General features: G+C 35.0%; 1 protein-coding gene and 1 long non-coding RNA gene across 2 annotated transcripts in view; one reads left to right on the top strand and one right to left on the bottom strand.

Moving 5' to 3' along the window:
• The window catches only part of LOC121410782 (zinc finger protein 330 homolog), a 32,867-nt gene extending 11,129 nt beyond the window's left edge, over positions 1-21,738 (top strand). The window contains exons 7-10 of the mRNA XM_041603095.1: positions 14,026-14,072; positions 17,554-17,671; positions 18,641-18,766; positions 21,166-21,738. Of these exons, the coding sequence (XP_041459029.1) occupies positions 14,026-14,072; positions 17,554-17,671; positions 18,641-18,766; positions 21,166-21,323 (449 nt within the window). The 3' untranslated portion in view covers positions 21,324-21,738. The remainder of the gene's footprint in view (positions 1-14,025; positions 14,073-17,553; positions 17,672-18,640; positions 18,767-21,165) is intronic.
• Positions 21,625-22,756, bottom strand: LOC121410791. Its single transcript, XR_005969375.1, has 2 exons — positions 22,573-22,756; positions 21,625-21,991 (listed from the first exon to the last, which is right to left on the bottom strand). It is a non-coding gene; the product is annotated as an uncharacterized LOC121410791 (long non-coding RNA).
• Positions 22,757-24,643: the final 1,887 nt, after the last annotated feature.

Below are 24,643 nucleotides of genomic sequence, written 5' to 3'. Positions count from 1 at the left end.
TAATTCTAGAACTGTCGATAAAAATTTCTGTTCGCGCTTGGGGGTACATACGAATCTTGTTCAGGATCACACATAGCATTGCCCAGAAAATTAAATTTTCAGGAAAAAATACATTAAAGTAAAAAAAAAAAAAATCGCTCGCGCTTCGCGCTCGCACTTTTTATAAGGCTTATGAGATTATGTTTATGTTGTTTAATAAGAATAAAACTAAGAAGTGACTGATATAGGTGAAGATAATTTCGGGCCCCGTCCCCTATTGGCGAAAGTCGGATTCGCCCTTGTGGACACATACACACACACCGGAAAAATGGCCGGTGCCCCCCCTGAAAAAGCAAGGACCCCCCAGTGCCCCCCCGGGAAAAATCCTAGCTACGCCACTGTTCAGTCAGAATGTCAAAACGTATCGGCTAGCGCTGCATGCTGGCATTATGATTGGTGAGTTATGTACAGTATATCTCAATATTAATTCTAAAACAAACTACTTAAAAATCCCAATTTGATGACAGTTTATAAGAAATATCGGCTCGTGATTTTCTCTCACATTGATTGTTGAAAGATATTAACTCATGCATCTTATTCATATTTTCGAAAGTGCTTTAAAATAATGTTCAGTTTTCAGGCCATAATATTATTAGATTTTGCGCTTTAATGCTTAGGAAGAGAAATAGGAAGATAGTCATCATTTTCATATGATGACATAATGTCCTTGTAGAATGTCCCAGTCCTATGCCAAACTAAAAATTGAAATATATCAGCTCTTTTTAAACTGTGATCCATATCCTTCCTACAAAGTGCTTGAAATACAGAGTTTAACTTAACTTGACCCTTTTGTCAGATAACATCATATATTTTTAGCTCGCACTTTGCTTGCTCTATTGATTTTCATGATAAGAAAGGTATTTAGAATACCCAAATTCTAGGTCGAAATCTGAAATTCAGATACGCAGGTTCTCTATACAAATCATTATCCAGTTTCAGATCACAATATCAAAAACTGTCTGCTCGCGCTTTGCGCTCGCATTATTAATGTTGGAAACTTTCCAATTACTCATCCTTTTTATGATTTACAAAACATGATTTGTCCAGAATTGTTCTGCTCACGCTTCGCGCTGGCATCAATTGATTAGTAATATACTTATCCGTTTCACGATTACAAAAGGTGCTTAGAATTTCCATTCTTCAGGTAGAATGTCGAAATTATCAGCTCGCGCTTCGCGCTTGCATTATTTGATAGTTAGAATGTAAAATCTTCCTGCAGTGGCGTACCGTGGGTCACGGCATCGGGGGGGGGGGGGCACCAGCAAAACATTCGGGTCACTTAGGGAGCGCGCAAAGCGCGCTCAGTTGTCAGGTATACTGACCTAATAGAGATATTTTAAGGACATGCAGTGCCATCAAACGGATATGTATCTCACTGATTAAATAATGCGAGCGCGAAGCGCGAGCTGAAAATTTTTGATATTGACGGCTAAAAATTGACATTATAAGCGAATTGTTTTGTAATCATGATACTTAACTGTCTCGCTAAACAAACAATGCGAGCGCGAAGCGCGAGCTAAAATTTTTGTATATATTGACCCTAAACAAGGAAATTTTAAGGATTATATTTTAGAATCCATTAAGAGTATAATTATCTCACCATAGTCATCTAATGCTATTGCCATCCTTTGCAGATTTTGTTAGAATTACATCTAAACACAGTCATGAAGCACCTTTTGTAGTCATGTAATGATTATCATACGCATCTTACTTATCAAATACTGCAAGCGCAAAAGCGCGAGCTGAAAATTTAGGAAATATGGACCTGAAGAGGGGCATTCTAAGGGTTGTTTGTAGGAAATCTCTAAGACCCTACGTATTTAACTAACCAAATGATGCGAGCGCGAAGCGCGAGCTGAAATTTTTGTATACATGTATATTGACCACAAACATGGATATTTTATGGACTATAGTTACGAATCCATTAAGTCAGAGTATACATATCTCACCATAGTCATCTTATGCGAGTGCCAAGCGCTTGCTGATTTTGTTAGAATTTCATCTAAACACATGGAGCACTTTTTGAAGTCATTGTAATCATGATTATTATACGCATCTCACTAATGAAATACTGCGAGCGCGAAGCGCGAGCTGAAAATCTAGGAAATTCAGACATAAAGAGGGGCATTCCAAGGCTTGTTTGTAGGAATTCACTAAGACCCCACGTATTTCACTAACCAAATGATGCGAGCGCGAAGCGCGAGTTAAAATTTTTTGATATTCAGATATTTTAAGGACTGATTTTAGGAGTTAATGAAGAGCAAAAATCTCACCAATCCACTAATGCGAACGTTAGCACGGACAGGAAATGTTTTATATTAAGACTTTAAAATAGGGCAATTACTTTCAGTAGTCATGAAAAATAAGAATATATCACTACTTAAAACAATAATAACTCTAATTGCGAGGAAATATATTATTTTGTTGTATATTGATTTGAAAACGGGAGGCTTTAGTACAGCAGGTTTATATATCTCGTTAAAAAGTCTATGCGAGCACCAGGAACAATAAAGACACAATTAAGCAAATAATGTTTCATAAAGTTGTGAAAAAATGCTTCTTATGTTATATGATATAATATAACACTATGATAAACAACAATTTCTTCTTTCCCCCACTACGTTTCTCTTCCTTTTCCCCTCTTTTTCCCTTTTTCCCCGTTTTTTTTTTTTTGGCCAGCCGATTGGGGGGGCACGTGCCCCCCATGCCCCCCCCGTAGTTACGCCACTGTCTTCCTGGCTAATAAGCAGCCTTTAACATATTTTATATGAGATCAGAATGTATATCAAAAATAGAAGAAAAAAAATCTGCTCGGGCTTTGCGCTCGCATTATTAATATAGGAAAAATTCAAATTACTCATCCTTTTCATGATTTACAAAATATGAATATAGAGTGTCAAATTTTGAGATTAAAATCTTGATTTTTTTCAACTTGCGCTTCGCGCTCGCATTGGTTATCTAGCTATATACCTATCGTTTTCCATTCTTCAGGTAAAAATGACAAAATTTTCAGCTCGCGCTTCGCGCTCACATTATTTGATAGTGGAAATTTGTAACGTCCTCTTGGATAAGAAGCTGCTGTTGACAGAATCTTTTTTATCAGATCAAAGCGCATATAAAAAAAATTCTGCTCGCACTTAATAAGGCTTATGATATTATATGAATATATAGTAATAACAGTCACTAAGTCACTACGCTATATGTATGTATATACATAACAGACTACCCCTCACAAGAAACAAGCAAAAATTAACTTCGAGCAGCCGATCAGGGAAAATTTGGCTGAAAACAATTCCGGTCCCCCCCCCCTATTGGTGAAGGCTGGATCCGCCCCTGGTTACGCAATGTCCGTAAAATGTTCACGCCCTACGTCTACATAATAAATAATGTCAGCTCGCTCTTTGCTCTCGCATCATTTATGGAGTGCAATCCATATCCACTTCACAATTTCCCTACACAGTGCTTCAAATGGTGCTTAACTTTATGATTAAAAAAGTGCTTAGAATATAATTTGTTTAGTTCGAAAGGTAAAATATTTTCAGCTTGCGCTGCTCGTTCGCATTTTCCATCGTTGAAATATGCATCGTATTCATGACGATCTGCAAACAGTCCTTAACAGGTCCCTTTCGATCAGGCGATTAAAATATTTTACTCGCGTTTTTGCGCTCACACTGTTTGAATGGGGCGTATGAGATTATAAGGTTACAAGAATAAAGCAAATACAAAAAGTGTCAATTAGAACTACCCCTTTACCGATCGAGGTAAATATGGTTGAACAAATTTGTGCCCCCCCCCGGCCAAGTTGATCCCCTCTCAAATTAAATGTAGGGTTCCTGGAAGTACCCCCCCCCCCCTCAAGTCAAAAATAGTTTATACCCCTAAAACCCAGTAGGTACAATACGGGAATATATATAGGCCATTTTTATCCCCTCTCCACTCAAATGTATGGTTCTTGGAAGTACCCCCCCCCCTCAAGCCCCAAAATAGTTTATACCCCTAAAACCCAGTAGGTACGATACAGGAATATATATAGACCAATTTCACCCCCTCTCCAATTAAATATAGGGTTTATACCCACCCCCAGCCAAAAACATAGTTTATACCCCTAAAACCCAGTAGGTACAATACGGGAATATTATATAGGCCAATTTCATTCCCTCTCCAATTACATGTAGGGTTTATTGGAAGTACCCACCCCCTTCAATCCAAAAAATAGTTTATACCCCTAAAACCCATGTATGTACAATACGGGAATATATATATGCCAAGTTGATCCTCTCTCGACTCAAATGTAAGGCTCTTGGAAGTACCCCCCCCCCTCAAACCAAAAAATAGTTTATACCCCTAAAACCCAGTAGGTACGATACGGGAATATATATATAGACAAATTTCATCCTCTCTCCAATTGAATATAGGTTTTATACCCACCCCCAGCCAAAAAATAGTTTATACCCCTAAAACCCAGTAGGTACAATACGGGAATATATATATGCCAATTTGATCCTCTCTCCACTCAAATGTAAGGTTCTTGGAAGTACCCCCCCCCCCCCTCAAGCCAACAAATAGTTTATACCCCTAAAACCCAGTAGGTACAATACGGTAGTATATTATGTCATTTTTTCCCCTCTCCACTCAAATGTAGAGTTCTTGGAAGTACCCCCCCCCTCAAGCCAAAAAATAGTTTATACCCCTAAAACCCAGTAGGTACGATACGGGAATATATATAGACCAATTTCATCCTCTCTTCAATCAAATGTAAGGTTCTTGGAAGTACCCCCCCAAGCCAAAAAATAGTTTATACCCCTAAAACCCAGTAGGTACAATATATATAGACCAATTTGACCCCCTCTCCAATTAAATATATGGTTTATACCCACCCCCAGCCAAAAACAGTTTATACCCCTAAAACCCAGTAGGTACAATATGGGAATATTATATAGGCCAATTTCATTCCCTCCCCAATTAAATGTAGGGTTTTAATGGAAGTACCCCCCCCCCCCTTCAAGCCAAAAAATAGTTTATACCCCTAAAACCCAGTAGGTACAATACGGGAATATACATATGCCAATTTGATCCTCTCTCCACTCAAATGTAAGGTTCTTGGAAGTACCCCCCCCCTCAAGCCAACAAATAGTTTATACCCCTAAAACCCAGTAGGTACAATACGGTAGTATATTATGTCATTTTTCCCCTCTCCACTCAAATGTAGAGTTCTTGGAAGTACCCCCCCCCCTCAAGCCAAAAAATAGTTTATACCCCTAAAACCCAGTAGGTACGATACGGGAATATATATAGACCAATTTCATCCTCTCTTCAATCAAATGTAAGGTTCTTGGAAGTACCCCCCCAAGCCAAAAAATAGTTTATACCCCTAAAACCCAGTAGGTACAATATATATAGACCAATTTGACCCCCTCTCCAATTAAATATATGGTTTATACCCACCCCCAGCCAAAAACAATTTATACCCCTAAAACCCAGTAGGTACAATATGGGAATATTATATAGGCCAATTTCATTCCCTCCCCAATTAAATGTAGGGTTTTAATGGAAGTCCCCCCCCCCTTCAAGCCAAAAAATAGTTTATACCCCTAAAACCCAGTAGGTACAATACGGAATATACATATGCCAATTTGATCCTCTCTCCACTCAAATGTAAGGTTCTTGGAAGTACCCCCCCCCCCCCCTCAAGCCCCAAAATAGTTTATACCCCTAAAACCCAGTAGGTACGATACAGGAATATATATAGACCAATTTCACCCCCTCTCCAATTAAATATAGGGTTTATACCCACCCCCAGCCAAAAACATAGTTTATACCCCTAAAACCCAGTAGGTACAATACAGGAATATTATATAGGCCAATTTCATTCCCTCTCCAATTACATGTAGGGTTTATTGGAAGTACCCACCCCCTTCAATCCAAAAAATAGTTTATACCCCTAAAACCCATGTATGTACAATACGGGAATACATATATGCCAAGTTGATCCTCTCTCCACTCAAATGTAAGGTTCTTGGAAGTACCCCCCCCCCCCTCAAGCCAAAAAATAGTTTATACCCCTAAAACCCAGTAGGTACAATACGGAAATATATATATGCCAATTTGATCCTCTCTCCACTCAAATGTAAGGTACTTGGAAGTACCCTCCCCCCCTCAAGCCAAAAAATAGTTTATACCCCTAAAACCCAGTAGGTAAGATACGGAATATATACCAATTCCATCCTCTCTCCAATCAAATGTAAGGTTCTTGGAAGTACCCCCCCCCCCACAAGCCAACAAATAGTTTATACCCCTAAAACCCAGTAGGTACAATACGGTAGTATATTATGTCATTTTTATCCCCTCTCCACTCAAATGTAGGGTTCTTGGAAGTACCCCCCCCTCAAGCCAAAAAATAGTTTATACCCCTAAAACCCAGTAGGTACGATACGGGAATAAATATAGACCAATTTCACCCCCTCTCCAATTAAATATATGGTTTATACCCACCCCCAGCCAAAAACATAGTTTATACCCCTAAAACCCAGTAGGTACAATATGGGAATATTATATAGGCCAATTTCATTCCCTCTCCAATCAAATGTAGGGGTTTAATGGAAGTACCCACCCCTTCAATCCAAAACATAATTTATACCCCTCAAACCCATTAGGTGCAATATATATAGGCCAATTTGATCCCCTTTCCACTCAAATGTAGGGTTCTTGGAAGTACCCCCTCCCCCCCTCAAGCCAAAAAATAGTTTATACCCCTAAAACCCAGTAGGTAAGATACGGGAATATATTATGTCATTTTTATCCCCTCTGCCTCTCCACTCAAATTTAGGGTTCTTGGAAGTACCCCCCCCCCTTCAAGCCAAAAAATAGTTTATACCCCTAAAACCCAGTAGGTACGATACGGGAATAAATATAGTAAGACCAATTTCACCCCCTCTCCCCAATTAAATATATGGTTTATACCCACCCCCAGCCAAAAACATAAGTTTATGCCCCTCAAACCCAGTAGGTGCAATATATATAGGCCAATTTGATCCCCTTTCCACTCAAATGTAGGGTTTTTGGAAGTACCCCCCCCCCCTTCAAGCCAATTCCCTTCGAATTAAGATGACCTTTGACCCAATTGTTCAGGCTAGGAGTAGCAGCAATAAATTGATATTAAAGGTAGTCAAATTTCTTGGGGAAAATACAATTATCTTGTTAAGATTTTCAGCCTAACTGACCTTTGACCTTGATCATGTGACCTTCAACTCGGTCAGTGAAACTTGATTGCCCTAATGCCAAAGTTTCAAGAAAAGATCCAGCTATAACCTGCGAGACAAAAAATGATGAAAACAGCTCAATCATATTTGAATATTTGCCCTTTTAGCCGTCCATACTATGCTGGGATGCTGTGGCTGAAGTTAGAGGCCGGTAATGTATACAGATATTTTACGCCCCTAAAACCCAGGATTACCGAAACAATACTATGAGTGTTCTGCATGAACTAATTAGAATGATAAACATTGATGATGCCTTGGTAATACTTGAATTCAATGATAAATATCAACGTTGCAAATGATCTGTTGTCATAGCAACTGCTCATTTTCCCAAGAAAAGTACCAGTTTTGATTAGAAAAACTGTAGTGGTCTGATGTGTCCAAGACCATGAGACGGCTTCCAAAAATGGAGTTTAAAACGGCTGTTGATATATAAATGGACATAGCTCACTTCATATCCCTCTGGGATAATTATATGATTTCGTGTCTAGAGCATGGTTTCAATGGTCAAGTAATACATTATGACAAGTTACACGGACAGTCAGTTGTCCTGTATATTAAAAGAAATCCAAGATGGCTTTGAAAATGGAGTCTAAAATTGCTGTTGCTGCATTAAAAAACGTAGTTTCTTTAATATCCTGGAATAAGTTTATGCCATAGTGAAATGTGTCAAATTATACATAAGGACAAGTTACAAGAACAGTTAGTGTTCAAGTATGTCCAAAAATCCAAGGTGGCTTCCAAAAATGGAATATAGAATAGCCCCTGTTACTAACAAATGGACATATTTCGTGTAATATCTGCCAAGTGCATATTATTTTGATATCTAAATCATGGTTTTAAAAGTCAGTAAATACATCATGTACATTGGAACAAGTTACAAGGACACAAGGACAGTTAGTAATCCAGTATGTTCCAACATCCAAGATGACTTCAAACAATCGGAGTCTATTGAATTGGAGCCTGTTGCTTAAAAATTGACATAGTTCATTTAGATCCACCAAGGAAAACTGATTTTGGTGTTCACACTTTGGTTTCAAGTTTTAAAAGATACGTTTAGACTTGTTACAATGATATCCAGTTGTCCATTTTGCCTAAAAATCCAAGAGGGTTTTCCGAAATGGCATCCAAAATGACTTCTATCACTCAAAAATTATCAGAGTTCATAAAACCTGTAAGAAACAATTTTGGTGTCTACACTGTGGTATGAAGGGTCCATTGTTACATTAGGACAAGAAACAAGGATGGTTAGTTTTCAATTTTGTCCAAAATCCAAGGTAGATTCTCACAAGTGGATATCATATCCACTTCAAAGTAACAGTCGCCATTTTAGAATCTATTTATGGAAGCCATCTTGGATTTTCAGGCAAAATGGACAATTATACATCATTGTAACCAGTCCCAACGTATCATTTGATCCTTGAAATCCTAGTGTAGACACCAAAACAACATCCCAATGTGTATTTAATGTACTATGTCCACTTTTAAGTAACATTAAAACCCCCATTTTCAAACAATCTTTGAATTTTTGGACACAATATTGACGCCTGACTGTCTGTTCAACTGGACACAATGTACAGTATTAGTTGACCCTTGAAACACTTCTGTAGACACCAAAATCATATCCCCAATGTGTATTAGTAATGAACTATATGTCCATTTTGAAGTAACAACAGTCAATTTAGACCCCATTTTGGAGGCCATCTTGGATTTTTAACATATCATTCCATTGATTGTCCTTGTAACTTGTTCTAATGCATTAAAAAATGGTTTTATGATAATGGCTGATACATCAAGATCATATTCCCCAGACAGATATTGAACAAACTATGTCCTAATTTATTATTTGACTCTTGTAACTATGGTTTAGACACCAGAATCACATTTCACAGGCGGATATAGAATGATCTACGTCAGATTTGATTAAAAACAGTCAATTTTAGACCCCATTTTTGTAAGTCACCTTGCGTTTTTTTACATACCAGACCAATGACTGTCCTTGTAACTTGTCTTAATGCATTACACGACCCTTTAAACTATGGTTTAGACAGCAACATAATATTCCCCAGACAGATATTGAACAACCAATGTTTATTTGTAAGTAACATTAGATATGGTTTTACAAAACTTTTTTTGTAAGCCATCTTGGAAATGTGGACATACTAGACCACTGACTGTCCATGTAGCTTGTCCTTATGTATTGACCCTTGAAATAACAAATCATATTCCCCAGACAGATATTGAGCAAACTATATCCTAATCTATTATTTGACTCTTGAAGCTGTGGTTTCAACACCAAAATAATATCTCACAAGTGAATATAAAAGGAGCTATTCCATTTTCAAGTATCAGCAACCGTTTTAGAATAGTTTTTGGAAGCCATATTGGATTTTCAAACACACCTGTCATTGTAACTTGTCCTAATATTGTTAGACTCTTGAAACCAATGATTTAGACATCAATATAATTATCATCCTCTAGGCCAATATGAAATGAGCTATGTACGCTTTAGGTATCAGCAACCATTCTAGATTCAATTTTTCGAAGCCATCTTGGATTTTTGGACATTCCAAACCACTGGCTGTCCTTGTATTTGGCCAAATGTACTACTTGATCCTTAAAACCAATGAATAGAAACCAAATTAAAGCCATTTTATCAAGTAATGGATAAATTGTGGATTTTTAGCTCACGGCAGCCAGTGAGGGCATCATCTTGGAACACCCTTGAGTGCTTAAATTATTTTCAACCTTTCAACCAGTAAGGGTATTTTTATCGTATTTGACCAGTCTACTTTTCATGTAAAATAACCAGTGAATAGATTAAACTTCGTGTTGAATAGATTCAAACGTTACTTTAAAAATTATCACAGTATTACAAAATTTTCTTCTTCAAAATCAGCAGTGTAATTTTGAGTCGGCCAGATATGACGTATCGAGCAAAATTTACTTTAAAATGTTCTCACCGAGCCAGCGACAGAGCAAAAAATTTCATTTTGTTTTTCATTTTGGGTACATTATTCGTAAAATAATATTTCATCCATCTCTCTTTCACTTTCTCTTTATTTTTTTTAGTAATGATTTTTTTGGGGGTGGGAGAAGGGTTGCTAAATTACTGGGAATTTTCTTGATGGAAACTTTCCATGGGAATAAATTTGACTTTTGTGGGAATTTTTTAAATTTTTGGCAATTTTCAGGAATTAAAAAAAAAATGATGGGAATTTTCAAAAAGTAACAATTTTCTGATATTTATATGCAGGAAATAGGCATATCCTGGCAGATGATGCTTAATAGTGCTTTGCTATCATATTTCAAGCCAAGTATGCTAAAACAGTCAGACAAGGCATGATTTCAATGATCTCCATGTAAAAGATGATTTACTGTATTTACCTTGATTTGGATATCAAGACCATGTCGACTCCTTACATAGACCTAAGATTTTGAGTTATCAACCCCTATATTCCCCTTATATATTGATATGTTGAACAGCTTTAAAACACATATCACCCCAAGACGCTTTCTTCAAAATGGCCGCCTGCGAATACTTTGAACGAAATTGTCCAGCATCGAGTTTCGGGCATTTATTTGAGCCCACAAAACTCTGATACGAGTTTTGTTGGTCTTATTTCGATGCCATGTATAATGAAACAAGATTGTGCTTATCATTTAGCATTTTTATGTTCAGCACCCCCCTAAAAGGGGAAAGAATAAATAAATAAACATATTTTTATCGAAATTTGTACTTTTCTGGAGCCATTTGCAACATTGATATTCATCTTTATGTTCAGCATTACCAAAACATAAGTATTTTTATCAACCTAATGGAACAATGCATAACACTTAATGTAACTCTTGTTCAAAATTACATGTAAAAGAGCAGGTCCAATCTTGTGCATATTAAGTTAATTTTATTGTATTTTCCGTCTGTCCATTATTTTGTCAGCTATAGTTTTTTGGGTAAATTAAATGTTGTTATTGCAATATTAATGCCTCAATATGTTATTTATAAACAACAAAAATGTATGCGTATCTTTACGCCTAACTTTAGTAAAAATAAATGAAATATAAGATTCTACTAGGTATTTTTTTAATCAAAGATGGTCTTTTCTGGAGGAAAAATGATCCGTTGCCATGGCAACCGAACACACATTTGCAAACATTGATATCATTAAGTTCAACCGTTACCAAGGCAGCATCAGTTTTATCATGCTATTGTACTCATGCAGAACACTCACTGTAATTTTTGTTCAAAACTTAATGACTGTTCAAACATTATGTAGATTAAGTAAAATTTTATTTTACATTCCACCTGACCATTATCATTTCAACAGTGTAATTTTTTTGTATTTATAAATTACATCTTAATCTCAATGGCTGAAGATGTTATCTACATATTAACAACAAGCATATATATGCTTAGCACCCTAAAATTAGGTGAAATGAAAGAAAAATCAAATTTTACCATGTTTTTGTTTATCAAAGTTGCTTATACTTTTCTGGGAGGAGGGGAACATTTGAATTACTAACATTAATTTGAATTACTAATATTTATCATTAAATTCAAGTATTACCAAGGCAACATCAATTTATTATTCTAATGAACTCATGCAGAATACATTGAGTTATATTGTATTTTCCACCTGTCCATGATATTGTCATCCAAATTAATATTTTTGTAAATTAGATATTATTTGGTTGTCATGTCAATAGCTTTAGATGTTATTTAAACATTTTGCACCAAACATATCGATGTTTAACACACTAAGATTAGGGGAAATGCAAGAAAAATAAGATTCTATAGTCCTTTTTTTAATAAAAATTGGTACTAAATGATCCGTTGCTATGGCAACAGGCCATTTGCAACATTGATTTTTATCCTTGAATTCAAGTATTACCAAGGCAACATCAATCTGAATCATTCCAATTAGTTCATGCAGAACACTCACTGTATCATTTCCCCTAAATTAATTGATGAGGTCAAACCTTACGCATGTATATATAAGTTAATTTTTATTGTACTTTTCACCTATCCATAACCTTGTAATCCCTGTTGTTTCTTTTTTTTTAATTAGATGTTATCTGGTTGCCATGGCAATGACTTAAGATGTTATATTTATAAATTTAGTCACAAACATATCTCGATTAGTACTTAAAAAATTATTGAAAATGGAATGATGATCATACATGTATTCTACATTTTTATCATTTTTTCCTTTCTAGAGGGAAATAAGCTGTTGCCATGGCAACGGGTTCTTTGCAACATTGTTTCTTTTTATTTGATTCAAGTATTACCAAGGCAACATCGATCTGTATCATTCCAATTAGTTCATGCAGAACACTCACTGTATTATTTCCCCTAAATTGAGTAGGTCAAACCTTATGCATGTACATATAAGTTAATTTTTATTGTACTTTTCACCTTTCCATAACCTTGTCATCACTGTTGTTGTTGTTTTTAATTAGATGTTATCTGGTTGCCATGGCAATGACTTAAGATGTTATATTTATAAATTTAGTCACAAGCATATCCCGATTAGTACCTAAAAAATGATTGAAAATGGAATGATGATCATACATGTATTCTACATTTTTATCAATATTTTTACCTTTCTAGAGGGAAATAAGCTGTTGCCATGGCAACGGGTTCTTTGCAACATTGTTTCTTTTTATTTAATTCAAGTATTACCAAGGCAACATCAATCTGTATCATTCCAATTAGTTCATGCAGAACACTCACTGTATTATTTCCCCTAAATTAATTGAGTAGGTCAAACCTTATGCATGTACATACACATGTATAAGTTAATTTTCATTGTACTTTTCACCTTTCCATAACCTTGTCATCCCTGTTGTTGTTGTTTTTAATTAGATGTTATCTGGTTGCCATGGCAATGACTTAAGATGTTATATTTATAAATTTAGTCACAAGCATATCCCGATTAGTACCTCAAAAATGATTGAAAATGGACTGATGATCATACATGTATTCTACATTTTTATCAATATTTTTACTTTTCTAGAGGGAAATAAGCTGTTGCCATGGCAACGGGATCTTTGCAACATTGTTTTTTTTAAATTTAATTCAAGCATTACCAATGCAACATAAAGTTTTATCTTTATAAAGAACTCCTGCAGAACACTTTCTGTAGTTTTGGTTCAAATGAGGGGGTCAAAACTAAAGCATACAGATTGAGTCAATTCCAGTTGATTTTTCCACCTGCCCATTGTCTTGTCAACCATGTTATTTGGTTGCCATGGCAATGGCTTGAGATATAATTTATACGTCTAGCAACCAAAATATCTTTGTTTAACACTGTAAAATTAGGGGAAATTAAAGATAAATCATATTCTACAACGTTTTTTTAATCAAAATTTTATTTTTCTGGGGAAAAACAAGCCGTTGCCATGGCAACGTACCAAATGGAACTATCTTGTTGATTTTGAATGTTTCTAAATTTTATATATATTTAATTAGAAGCTTGAAAATTATCATTTTATTCATCTATAAAATAAATCTTACGGCATATACTGATACTTGTGAAAGTTTCATGCTTTAGTCAAATTTTGCACAATCGTTCGGCTAATCCGCTCTACTATATTTGATTGCTGCTATTGAAAAGATGTTCAATTAATCAGTCGTTTTGTAAACTCCAGACACTATGTGAATCTTCCAGTCATTGTATGTTATTTACTTTTCCTTCGTATTTCAAATCTTTCATTTTTCTGCTAACAGGTGGCTCATGTAATAAACTAGGGCAATATTCTTGCTTGAAATGTAAGGTAAGAAAACTGCATGCCTTCAGCTTCTATTAGCAGCATTAGATGCTCTCATCATATGTGACCACATGTGGCATATAATGTTATAAATTTTGTGTTTGGTATGTTTGATGGTTGTTGTTAGCTAATTTTTGTGCAATTATATATTTGATGAGCATATGACCTTATAAACAGTGCGTCCCACAAAAAAGATAAAAGGGGAACTCCAAAAAATTATATGATTTGACCAGATAAAGAAAAATCAGACAAAGAAAGCTCTGAAAATTTGATCAAAATCGGACAAGGAAAAACAAAGTTATGGCATTTGCAATATTCCAGTGAAACAAATCGAGACATGTCTTCATAAATATTCAATGAGCAAACAGATGTTGTCATATCCCCATTTGTTCTTTTGTATTTTATTTTGTGAAATTAGGTTTATTCAAATTTTCACCTCCAAGAACAGAAAAAATGGAATGACAACTGATTTAGTGCATTAGATATTCATTGCTGCAACTTATTTCATTACAATGGAGACATGTCATTCACACATGTATGAAAAAAGGAAGAATTATGATTTAATGTAATAACATAAGAAAAGAGAAAGTGGGGATGTGACACCATCAGCCCACCAAATGAATATTCATGAAAAGGTGTATGTAACTATTTTCACAATATTTTGCTAAACTTTAAAGGGGAAGTTCACCCTGACAAAAAGTTTATTGTAAAAATAGCAGAAAAAATAATAAAAAATATTGCAAAAAAAATTCATCAAATAATTAAAAAGTTATTAGAATTTCAATTATTTGATTTGTGACGTCATATGCGAGCAGCATTCCTACATAGCGAATGGTAAAAAATCAGTGAAATGTCATTTTCTCAGAAAATTGAAAATGGTTTTCACTGTAACTTTTGTATATCAATAGACAAATCTTTTCACACCCGATCATGAAAATAAAATAAAATTAAGTCATCAGGAACCATACAAAATGTGAATTTCATACATTTTATATTACATAACACATGAGGCAGCTGCTCGTTTATGACGTCACAAATCCAGAATTTTAAACTCTAATAACTTTCTTACTCTTTAACGGATTTTCCTCAAACCTTCACCAATAATTTTTACTATTTTTCTGCTATTTTTACAACAAAGTTTTCTTCAGGGTGAACTTCCCCTTTAAAATTAAATAACTTCACTTATTTGATATCAGATTTTGATGAATTTTCAGCATTTTGCTCTGTGAATTTTCTATTTAGATATAAATATTGTCAGCCTGGAGTACCTATTTGATGGCAATTTACATTGAGTATAATGTGAAAATTACCAAATCATATTGTTCATAATTTTGTAATTGTAAACTTGCATTTGTCTTATACAAGAGGCTAAAGTTTTATGCAATATTGTCTATTGAACGCAGAGATATGACCTTTCTTTCAGTACTCACCAGAAAATCTCTCAATCCAAGTTTTGTTATTTATGTTACATAGTCCTCCAAGATTATAAAACAGAAATATAAATCTGCATGATTGCCATGGCAAGAAAATTTTAAGTGATGCAATCTCCGAGACTCGATCTTTTTTTTCACTAAACATAGTTTTTATGTTATGCTAATTTATGTTTGAAATTATTTTTCAATTAGGGTCACTTAAGTTCAATTTGGGTCAACAAACTTTGACCATGTTGGGGGTATTTGTGGAATCGTCATTATAATTTTGAAACTTTATGGATCTAGTTCATGAAACTTGGACATAAGGGTAATTAAGTATTACTGAACATCCTGTGTTAGTTTCAGGTCACATGATCAAAGTCAAAAGACATTTAGGGTCAACAAACTTTGATAATGTTGGGGGTATGTGTGGAATTGTCATAACTTTTTAGATCTAGTTGATAAAACTTTGACATACGAGTAACCATGTATTTCTGAATATCCTGTGCATGTTTCAGGTCACCTGACCAAGATCAAGGGTCATAAAGGTCAATGATCTTTGGCCGTGTTGGGGGTACTTGTTGAATTGGCATCAGAACTTTGAAAGTTAATTGATCTACACATGTAGTTCATGAAACATAGATATACATGTATAAGGGTATTAAAGTATGAATGATTGTTATGCACATGTCTTAGGTCTTATGGTCATATTCAAAGGTCATGTTGAATCAGTGGACATAGTATTTTATTATCATATGAGTGGTTTTTGTCTCACCTGCGAAGCAAAGTGAGACTATAGGCGCCGCTTTTCCGACGGCGACGGCGGCGGCGGCGTCAACATCAAATCTTAACCTGAGGTTAAGTTTTTGAAATGACGTCATAACTTAGAAAATATATGGACCTAGTTCATGAAACTTGGACATAAGGTTAATCAAGTATCACTAAACATCCTGCATGAGTTTCACGTCACATGACCAAGGTCAAAGGTCATTTAGGGTCAATGAACTTTGGCCGAATTGGGGATTTCTGTTGAATTCCCATCATAACTTTGAAAGTTTATGGATCTGATTCAAGAAACTTGGACATAATAGTAATGAAGCATCACTGAAAATTTTGTGCAAGTTTCAGGTCTCATGATTAAGGTCAAAGGTCATTTAGGGTCAATGAACTTTGGCCGAATCGGGGGTATCTGTTGAATTACCATCATAACTTTGAAAGTTTATTGGTCTAGTTCATTAAACTTGGACATTAGAGTAATCAAGTATCACTGAACATCCTGTGCGCGTTTCAGGTCACATAACCAAGGTCAAAGGTCAATGAACTTTGGCCGAATTGGGTGTATCTGTTGAATTACCATCATAACTTTGAAAGTTTATGGATCTGATTCATGAAACTTGTACATAAGAGTAATCAAGTATCACTGAACATCCTGTTCGAGTTTCAGGTCACATGATCAAGGTCAAAGGTCATGTAAGGTCAATGAACTTTGGCCATGTTGGGGTTTTTTGTTGAATAACCATCATATCTCTGTAAGTTTATTGGTCTAGTTCATAAAAAGTGGACATAAGAGTATTATCACTGAACATCTTGTGCGAGTTAGAGTAGTATTCAAAGTCAGCACTGCTGCTATATTGAACCGCGTGATGCAGGTGAGACGGCCAGAGGCATTCCACTTGTTTTTTATTCAATAGCTATTTTCAAAGTCAGCACTGCTGCTATATTGAATCGCGTAATGCATGCAAGACAGCTAAAGGCGTTCCACGTGTTATCCTTATTAATTTATAATCATTTTTATGATTTGTTTGTGACATAATTGTGATTGTATTGTTATGTTTGTATTTTCAGGGAAGTAATTCTAAAAAAAAAAATAGTAAGGGATTGGTCATTCTAGGTTTTATACACAGTTAAAATATCTTTAATGTGATTAACAGTTAACCAATGCCAATATTTCCCATTCTTGTGTTTCTTGTTGCTCTAAGAGGAATGTCAAATTACACTTATTTTAGATTTTTTAAAAGCAATTGGAAGGCTATTTCTTATGTATAGAATATTGTTATTTTTACTTTTTTTTATAGATCTGTTTCTGCGAAGATCATGTTAGAAGAAAAGGTATAAAGTATGCTAGGAATCAAGCGATACCTTGCCCTAAGTGTGGCTACGAGACAAAGGAAACTAAGGATCTTGCCATGTCTAGTAAGTCTAACATCTCAGATCAAAGACAAGCTTAAGGACGTTCCACAGTTAAAATAAATTTGTTAACAAATTTTCAGCATTTCATGTCATTTTCACCAAATTTTGCGCATAGTTACTTTAGCACTTGAATATTTCAAATGTATGCAAAAAATAACATGGGTTCATGTGCTTAATTTTTTGCTTTTGAGCTTTGAAGTTGATAAAATTGGAAGTTCTCAAGAATTGCTCATTCAAAAGAATTTGGCATTTTTAGACCCCATGAAGTCACATTCAGCTTAAACATCCATTACTAATTCAAAATTCATGTAAATTTCATTAAATTTTACAGTATAGTTCAAAATTGTATACTGAAAAGGAAATTCATTCATATTGCTATTCCTTTACCCCTTTATTCGAACTCAAGGTCATATTTGTCATACTTTGCAGAGTAAAGTATTCAGAAAATAAAAAAAAATGAGGTATTTAAAAAAAAAAGCATTGGTTCGTGGATTATTTTCAGCTAATTAGCTTTTTAAAATAACACATCAGATCTGCAGTTTAAATGTAGATCATGTGAGAAATCTGCTGATGCCTATAGCTGATTAATCACATGTTCATTCATTGTGATGTCAATGCGCATTGTGTAAAATATGTGCATATCATGCAAAAATGTAACTGTGAAACATCCTTAATCTGTTAATTAACTCTAAAAGCTATTTTGATGTCCAAAATGAGGGGATGGGATGGGGATGAGGGAGGCTTCAGGCCCCAAGGTCTTGGCTCTCCCCCCCTGCAGTTGCTACAAACATTTGGCATTTCTGTTGCCTGTGAATTAGTCTCCAAACTGAAAGATTTTTTTTCTGAATATCTTAATTATTCAAGTTATGCTGATCTAATTTATTCTTGAAATCTTGTCTTTAGGGCTCAATCACTATCTTAAATTTAAATTCTTTTAATCTGAATACTCTCGACTTTGTATTTGTGTTATAGTTCGTAAAGTAGACTTTGGAAGGCAGCAAGCGAGACATTCAGATGATGATGATGATGATGATGGAGGGGGAGGAGCTTCTGGGTACGCTGCTTACTGGGCCAAACTTGAATCAGGAAATGGAGCAGGTAACAATATAGTTTGTATTGATATACTCGGATAAGAACATTTTTTACACTCCGTAAAGAGATTTATCTGATTTGTAGAATTCAATTCAAACAATTTTTCACCTTTTTACAATCGCTTTGGTTTTTACTGCTGAAGTCTTACAGACTTCTGCACTGCCGATACTACGCCATCCACAGCGAGTCAGCGGCTAGTCTGAAGAAGTCTGTAGAAACGAGTAGGCAAAAGCTCAGATGGTAAAAACCAAATTGATAGTGAAAGATGAAAATTTGATTGAATTGAAAAACATTTCTTTACTTTTCTAAGATATATAGGGGAAGGCTGGGTAAGTTGAGCATAGGTTGAGCATATTTGAGCCACCACCTCCAGGCCAATAATGAATGAGTCAGACTTTGTGGTGATGTAATGCATTGATGACCGATTACATAACCCTTAACCCCACCACATTGTTTTCAACTTTGAAACAAAAAGTAATTTTTTTTGGAGGGAAAAATACAAATTTCAGCAAAAAAAGTAAAAAAGGGTGTGAAATAGATAAGTGCTTTTTACCCGCACATGTCTTTGAACATAATAAAGAAAAAAAAAACCCTTAAAAAGCCATTGATATGCAGGCAGAAAGCCATTTTACATCATTTTTTTCAAAGGTCACCATGACTTTCAGTGTGGGGGTAGAGAGCTATGTATAGGTGAAAAATATTTCCCAAGAATCAAATCTAAAGGCTAAATACTTATTTCTACAAAATTATTAGTCATATCAATTCTAACATGCAAAATGCAAAAAGTGTCACAACTTACCCTGCCTTCCCCTACTCTCATATCATACATACACTTACCCTTGCATCACATCTATGGAACTCTCTACCACCTCAAATACGTGAAGCCACTTCAACAGCTCATTTCAAGACATCAATCAAGACCTATCTTTTTTCATTGTAGCGTAATATAGTTTAATATAGTTTTATTCAATATGTTCAGTACCAAATTTATAATACCGTGTAATGATATATGTAAATTTAATGTTTATTACAATGTAGCGCTATACTTAGTTTAATGTAGAATGATATTTTATTTTAACCATATTAATAATTTGATCTCTTATGTAATAGATAATTCATTTGTTAAGCGCATAGAGATTACCAATATTATGCGCTATATAAGTACAATATTATTATATCTGTTTTTCATCTGCCCATACCCAGGAATGTCATTGGCTAATGGTAAGACCCTTGACTGATAATTAAAAAGAATGTTTATATTCTATTGTTATCATTCATGTGCTAAGTTTATATGTATTGATATGATTTTTTTTTGTTATCAGCAAGGGCCCGGGGGGGGGCACTCAGTATATAATGCATAGTGGGTATGTGCCGCGGAGGGGACCCCCATTTTCACACTCAAATTTCCGTTCCAAGGCATAGCATTTTTGCCTTGTTGAGAAAAAGAACAAAGAAAGCCGCTCCAAGGCATAGCATTTTCTTTTTATCGAGAAAAAAGAAGAGGGAAATCCGCTCCAAAGCTTCGCATATTTTTCGTTATGCCGCTCCGATCGCATTGAATGAGCTGCAATTTTGGTGAAAAGCGGCCGCAGAGCTCCCCCGGCGGAGGCTGCGCTAGCTGCATCATGCACGCATGACCGTTCCATAGGGATGCATACGCACTCACACGCTGGCGATCCGTTCCAAGGACCCCCGTTTTCACAAACATTTGTCGTTCCGAAGCCCGTTCCGAGGACCCTCCTTTTTACAATAAGCCCGCTCCAAGGCCCCCGTTTTTTGTCTCGCCCGCGGCACACCCCCACCACTTTTTTGGTCGAGTGCCCCCCCCCCCGGGAGTAAGGGGCCAATTTATACAAGCAGTTATGCTTCCTTTGACCCCTCCTCGTGTGAAATATTTCTTAATGTCAATGATTTGTATATATGTATATATTTTTATGTGAATTTTCATTTTGAATTTGAAATTTTGATCATCACTATGGTTGCAATAAAAGAAAAAAATATCTAATGTCTAATCTCTAAGTCATCCTAACCACCACCCTATGAAGTTTTTATTAGTGAATCAGAAAGGAAGAAAAAAATGAAGAAAAGGGAGGAAAGGAGAAAGGAGAGTACCAAAAAGAAAAGTCTGGGTATCTTGCACCCTTATTTCATCTTGCCCCCCTCCCTATCAAAATAACTTAAAGCTGCTCTTGGGTCAAAATGTATCTCTCTAAGAGATATTTGATAATCCAATTTTGACAATATTTTCCCTCAGTGCTCGGGGGAAATAAAGTCACTTGGGGAAAACTATAACTCAGCCAAGGATATGAAATACCGTAGTACTAATCTCACATTTTAAGTACATGTAATATCTGTATCTTTTGCCTCACATAATATATACCTTTCTCTTTTGTACATGTCTACAGATAATAGTTACCCAGGCGCTAGCTATAATGATGACGATGATTACGACTATGATGAGGATGATGAAGAGGAAGATGATGAAGACGAAGAAGATGACGATGAAGATGAAAAGACGCTCACAGATAGTATAGACAGGTTAAAAGTCAGTAATAACTCTTGATAAGAATATTTCTCTTAGGTTTTATTTATAGTTATGAGCATTTGGAAGATACTATTGCCCGGCTTTGCTTATCAAGCAGTTCATAATCAGTCATTTGAATTCATTTGTCATTTAGGGATTTTATGAGCATTATTGATAGCCATGAAATTGTTCACAGATAGTCCAGAAATATCCTACAAATGTTGACAGGTTTTGAAATGGTTTCCCATCACATTACTCTTATATCAATAAATGAGGACAAATCATAGTGCAATGGATCAGAGATTGGAGAGGAAGCAACTCCTAATTTTTTTTCAAAATATTGATTTGGGATAATATGCGTATGCTCTACATGATGCCGAAGGAATTAGAATAGCTTAGCCCCAATTTCTGAAATATAGACATTTCAAAACCAAGTAAATCTTCCATAAACTAGGACACATTTTTGTCATTTACTAAGAAACTCATTCCAAAGAGTTGCCATCTTTTGTCATAGGATGGCAGTATTTCTCACACATCACTCACAGAGCTGTTGCTATTGGGCACTATATGTACTTTACTATGCTAGTCCATCTTGAACAAAATGAACTGTAAATTCCAGTCATTCTTGAACAAATGTACTGTACATTGTAATATAAATCATGCTCTTTATGTTAGATTTATACAAGCTGCAGTAGTGTGACTGCTACCTCTTGAAATTAAAGGGATGGTCTGGGCTGAAAATATTTGTATATCTTGATACATAGAGTAGAATTCACTGAGCAAAATGCAGAAAATTTCATCAAAATCGGATAACAAATGATAAAGTTATTGAAGTTTAAAGTGTAGCAATATTTTGTGAAAACAGTCATCATGAATATTCATGAGGTGGGCTGATGATGCCACATCCCCACTTTCTGTTATGTTATTATAAAATCATAATTTTTTCATTATTTCATACTTGTGTGAATAATATGTCTCCCTTATAATAAATTAAGTTGCAGCAATAAGTATCTAATGCACTAAATCAGGTTCAGTCCAATTTTTCTAGTTCTTGGAGGAAAAAATTTGAATATACCCAATTTCATATAATAAAATACAAAAGAACAAGTGGGGATGTGACATCATCAGTCCACCTAATGAATATTCATGACGACTGTTTCACAAAATGTTGCTAAACTTTAAAATATAATAACTTTGTTATTTGTTATCCGATTTTGATGAAATTTTCATCATTTTGCTCAGTGAATTCTACTCTATTTATTAAGCTTTAAATCCTTATATCCCAGACCATCCCTTTAAGCTTTGCCGTAAGAAATGGCAGCAAACTAGTGTTGCAGTATCCCTACATGTAAATGTCTAAGCATAAAAATATAAATATAAAGAAATATTAAGTTATGAACTATCTAACTAAATATAAATAGATATGTATATGACATATCTTTTCATGCCATTTGACAGTTATGAGATGAGTTTATGACATTCATGACAGTAACATACTCAAATAAATGCATCATTCTAATTTTTAATTATTTGCCTCTTTTCTGTTTATTGCATGTGATGACATGATCACTCCTGTCACAAAATATATACTATAAAACATGTACAAATTTCAAGCATGACACATATAAAGAAACATACATATACGTTTCTTAAAAATCATGTTTATGAAAGCCTAATCTTCGTGTTCCAATTTTCACCTCTTATTTTATTTTTTGGGTGGAAAAAGCTTCTTAAAACATTTTTTGCAAGCTCACAGTGTTTGTTTGCATGGTGCAGGCATGCTTTCATTTATTAAATAAATTTACATACTCTTTTGGTTTAATTTTACAGAAGTACATGTAAATGTATGACAATGAATTACACAGAAAATACAATATCAGGGCCACACAACATAAAGCTTAGCAATCGACTGTGGGTATGAAACCTACAATTTATTTTATTGTTTCTTGTGTTCAATAAATTATTAAATCTTCCCCACAATCCATCACTTTTATTTATGTTACAGGGCTCTGATCATATACATGTACATGTAGTTGAGACTTGTAAAAACAAATTCTGGGAGTGTTTCATCAACATTTTTGTCCGACATCTTGTCAGATATGACAACTTACCCTGATTTTGATATTCTGAGATACACTGTTACTATGGTAAATGTCAGATAAAACAGGACTTGTCAGAAACAACGTCTGACAAGAAATGCTCCCCAGCATTGAAATCAAATCTTAATATCAATAATATCTTGAATATTATTTGCATTGATGTTGTCATTGAAATTAAAGCTAAGCATTCTTATAAACTTGCATTCTGGATAAAGTTTCCTTTGCTGCATATTTATCCCCAACTTTTCTGACTGTTTTGATGGGACAAATTAATATGAACATATATTTGGCAAAATTATACATTAAAATTTATTGATAAATATACATTTTTTTATACACAATCTGAACATTTGTTAGGCTGTTAATAGTATATACAATGCATCCCAGAAAGAAAGTTAACCTGTTTTCAGGGAACATATCACAATCACCAAAAATGTGATGATTTGTGGATTCAAAACTTAACACCAGATGTAAAAGATTATCAATATATCTCCTTTGTGCATTTGAGACTATTGAATATTCTGGACAATGAAATATGAGGCCTGTCACCAAAGTTTTGAGCAGAAATACATGTGTAAATTTTTATTCAGAGATTTAGTGAACAAAATATCACGCAAATATATTGAGAAGGTATAGTGGAAATATTTTATCCGAGGTTGATACAGCAATTACTATAATTTTTTTCCCTTTGGCCCCAAGGGAAATAGTAACTTTGCCAGACCAACTAAGGATGAATACTTCCCCTAGACTTTTGAAAGAAACGCCTGGTATATTTGTTTTATATCCCTTCCATATCAAAGTACAAAAACAAATATTGGTAACCTAGTCCTAATTGACCCATCTCCATGGTCTTGACTAGGATTGGCTTAACATTCTAAGCTAGCCAGTTACCGCCGGCTCCCAAGCATCACCCTGGGTGGTTTGGTGTTGAGCAGCGGTAATGTGATAGATTGATCTTCTAATAATTCCACTTACCATTTGTGAACTAACGTGGCTTAACTTAAATCAAGCAGCCAAAATTTTTGATGATCAAATGATTGATGGCCATCTTTATTTTTCAGATTTTCAGCATACAGATTCATTATAATCAAGCAAGAAATAATTTCACATTGACATTTTGTTATCAGAGAGTTAGTGATTCAGCTAGTATATTGTATTTTTACCTTGGCCGAGTGCGCTGCACTCAGCGGACACATGATAAAGTGTCTGCGCGGTTGCATCACTCTACTTGCCCGGGGAGGCAACCTATTGCGCGCTGTG

This window comes from Lytechinus variegatus, chromosome 1 (genome assembly GCF_018143015.1).
Source record: "Lytechinus variegatus isolate NC3 chromosome 1, Lvar_3.0, whole genome shotgun sequence".
NCBI classification, from domain to species: Eukaryota; Metazoa; Echinodermata; class Echinoidea; order Temnopleuroida; family Toxopneustidae; genus Lytechinus; species Lytechinus variegatus.
The sequence above is the reverse complement of the archived record's forward strand: the minus strand, read 5'-3'. Positions and strand labels throughout refer to the sequence as shown.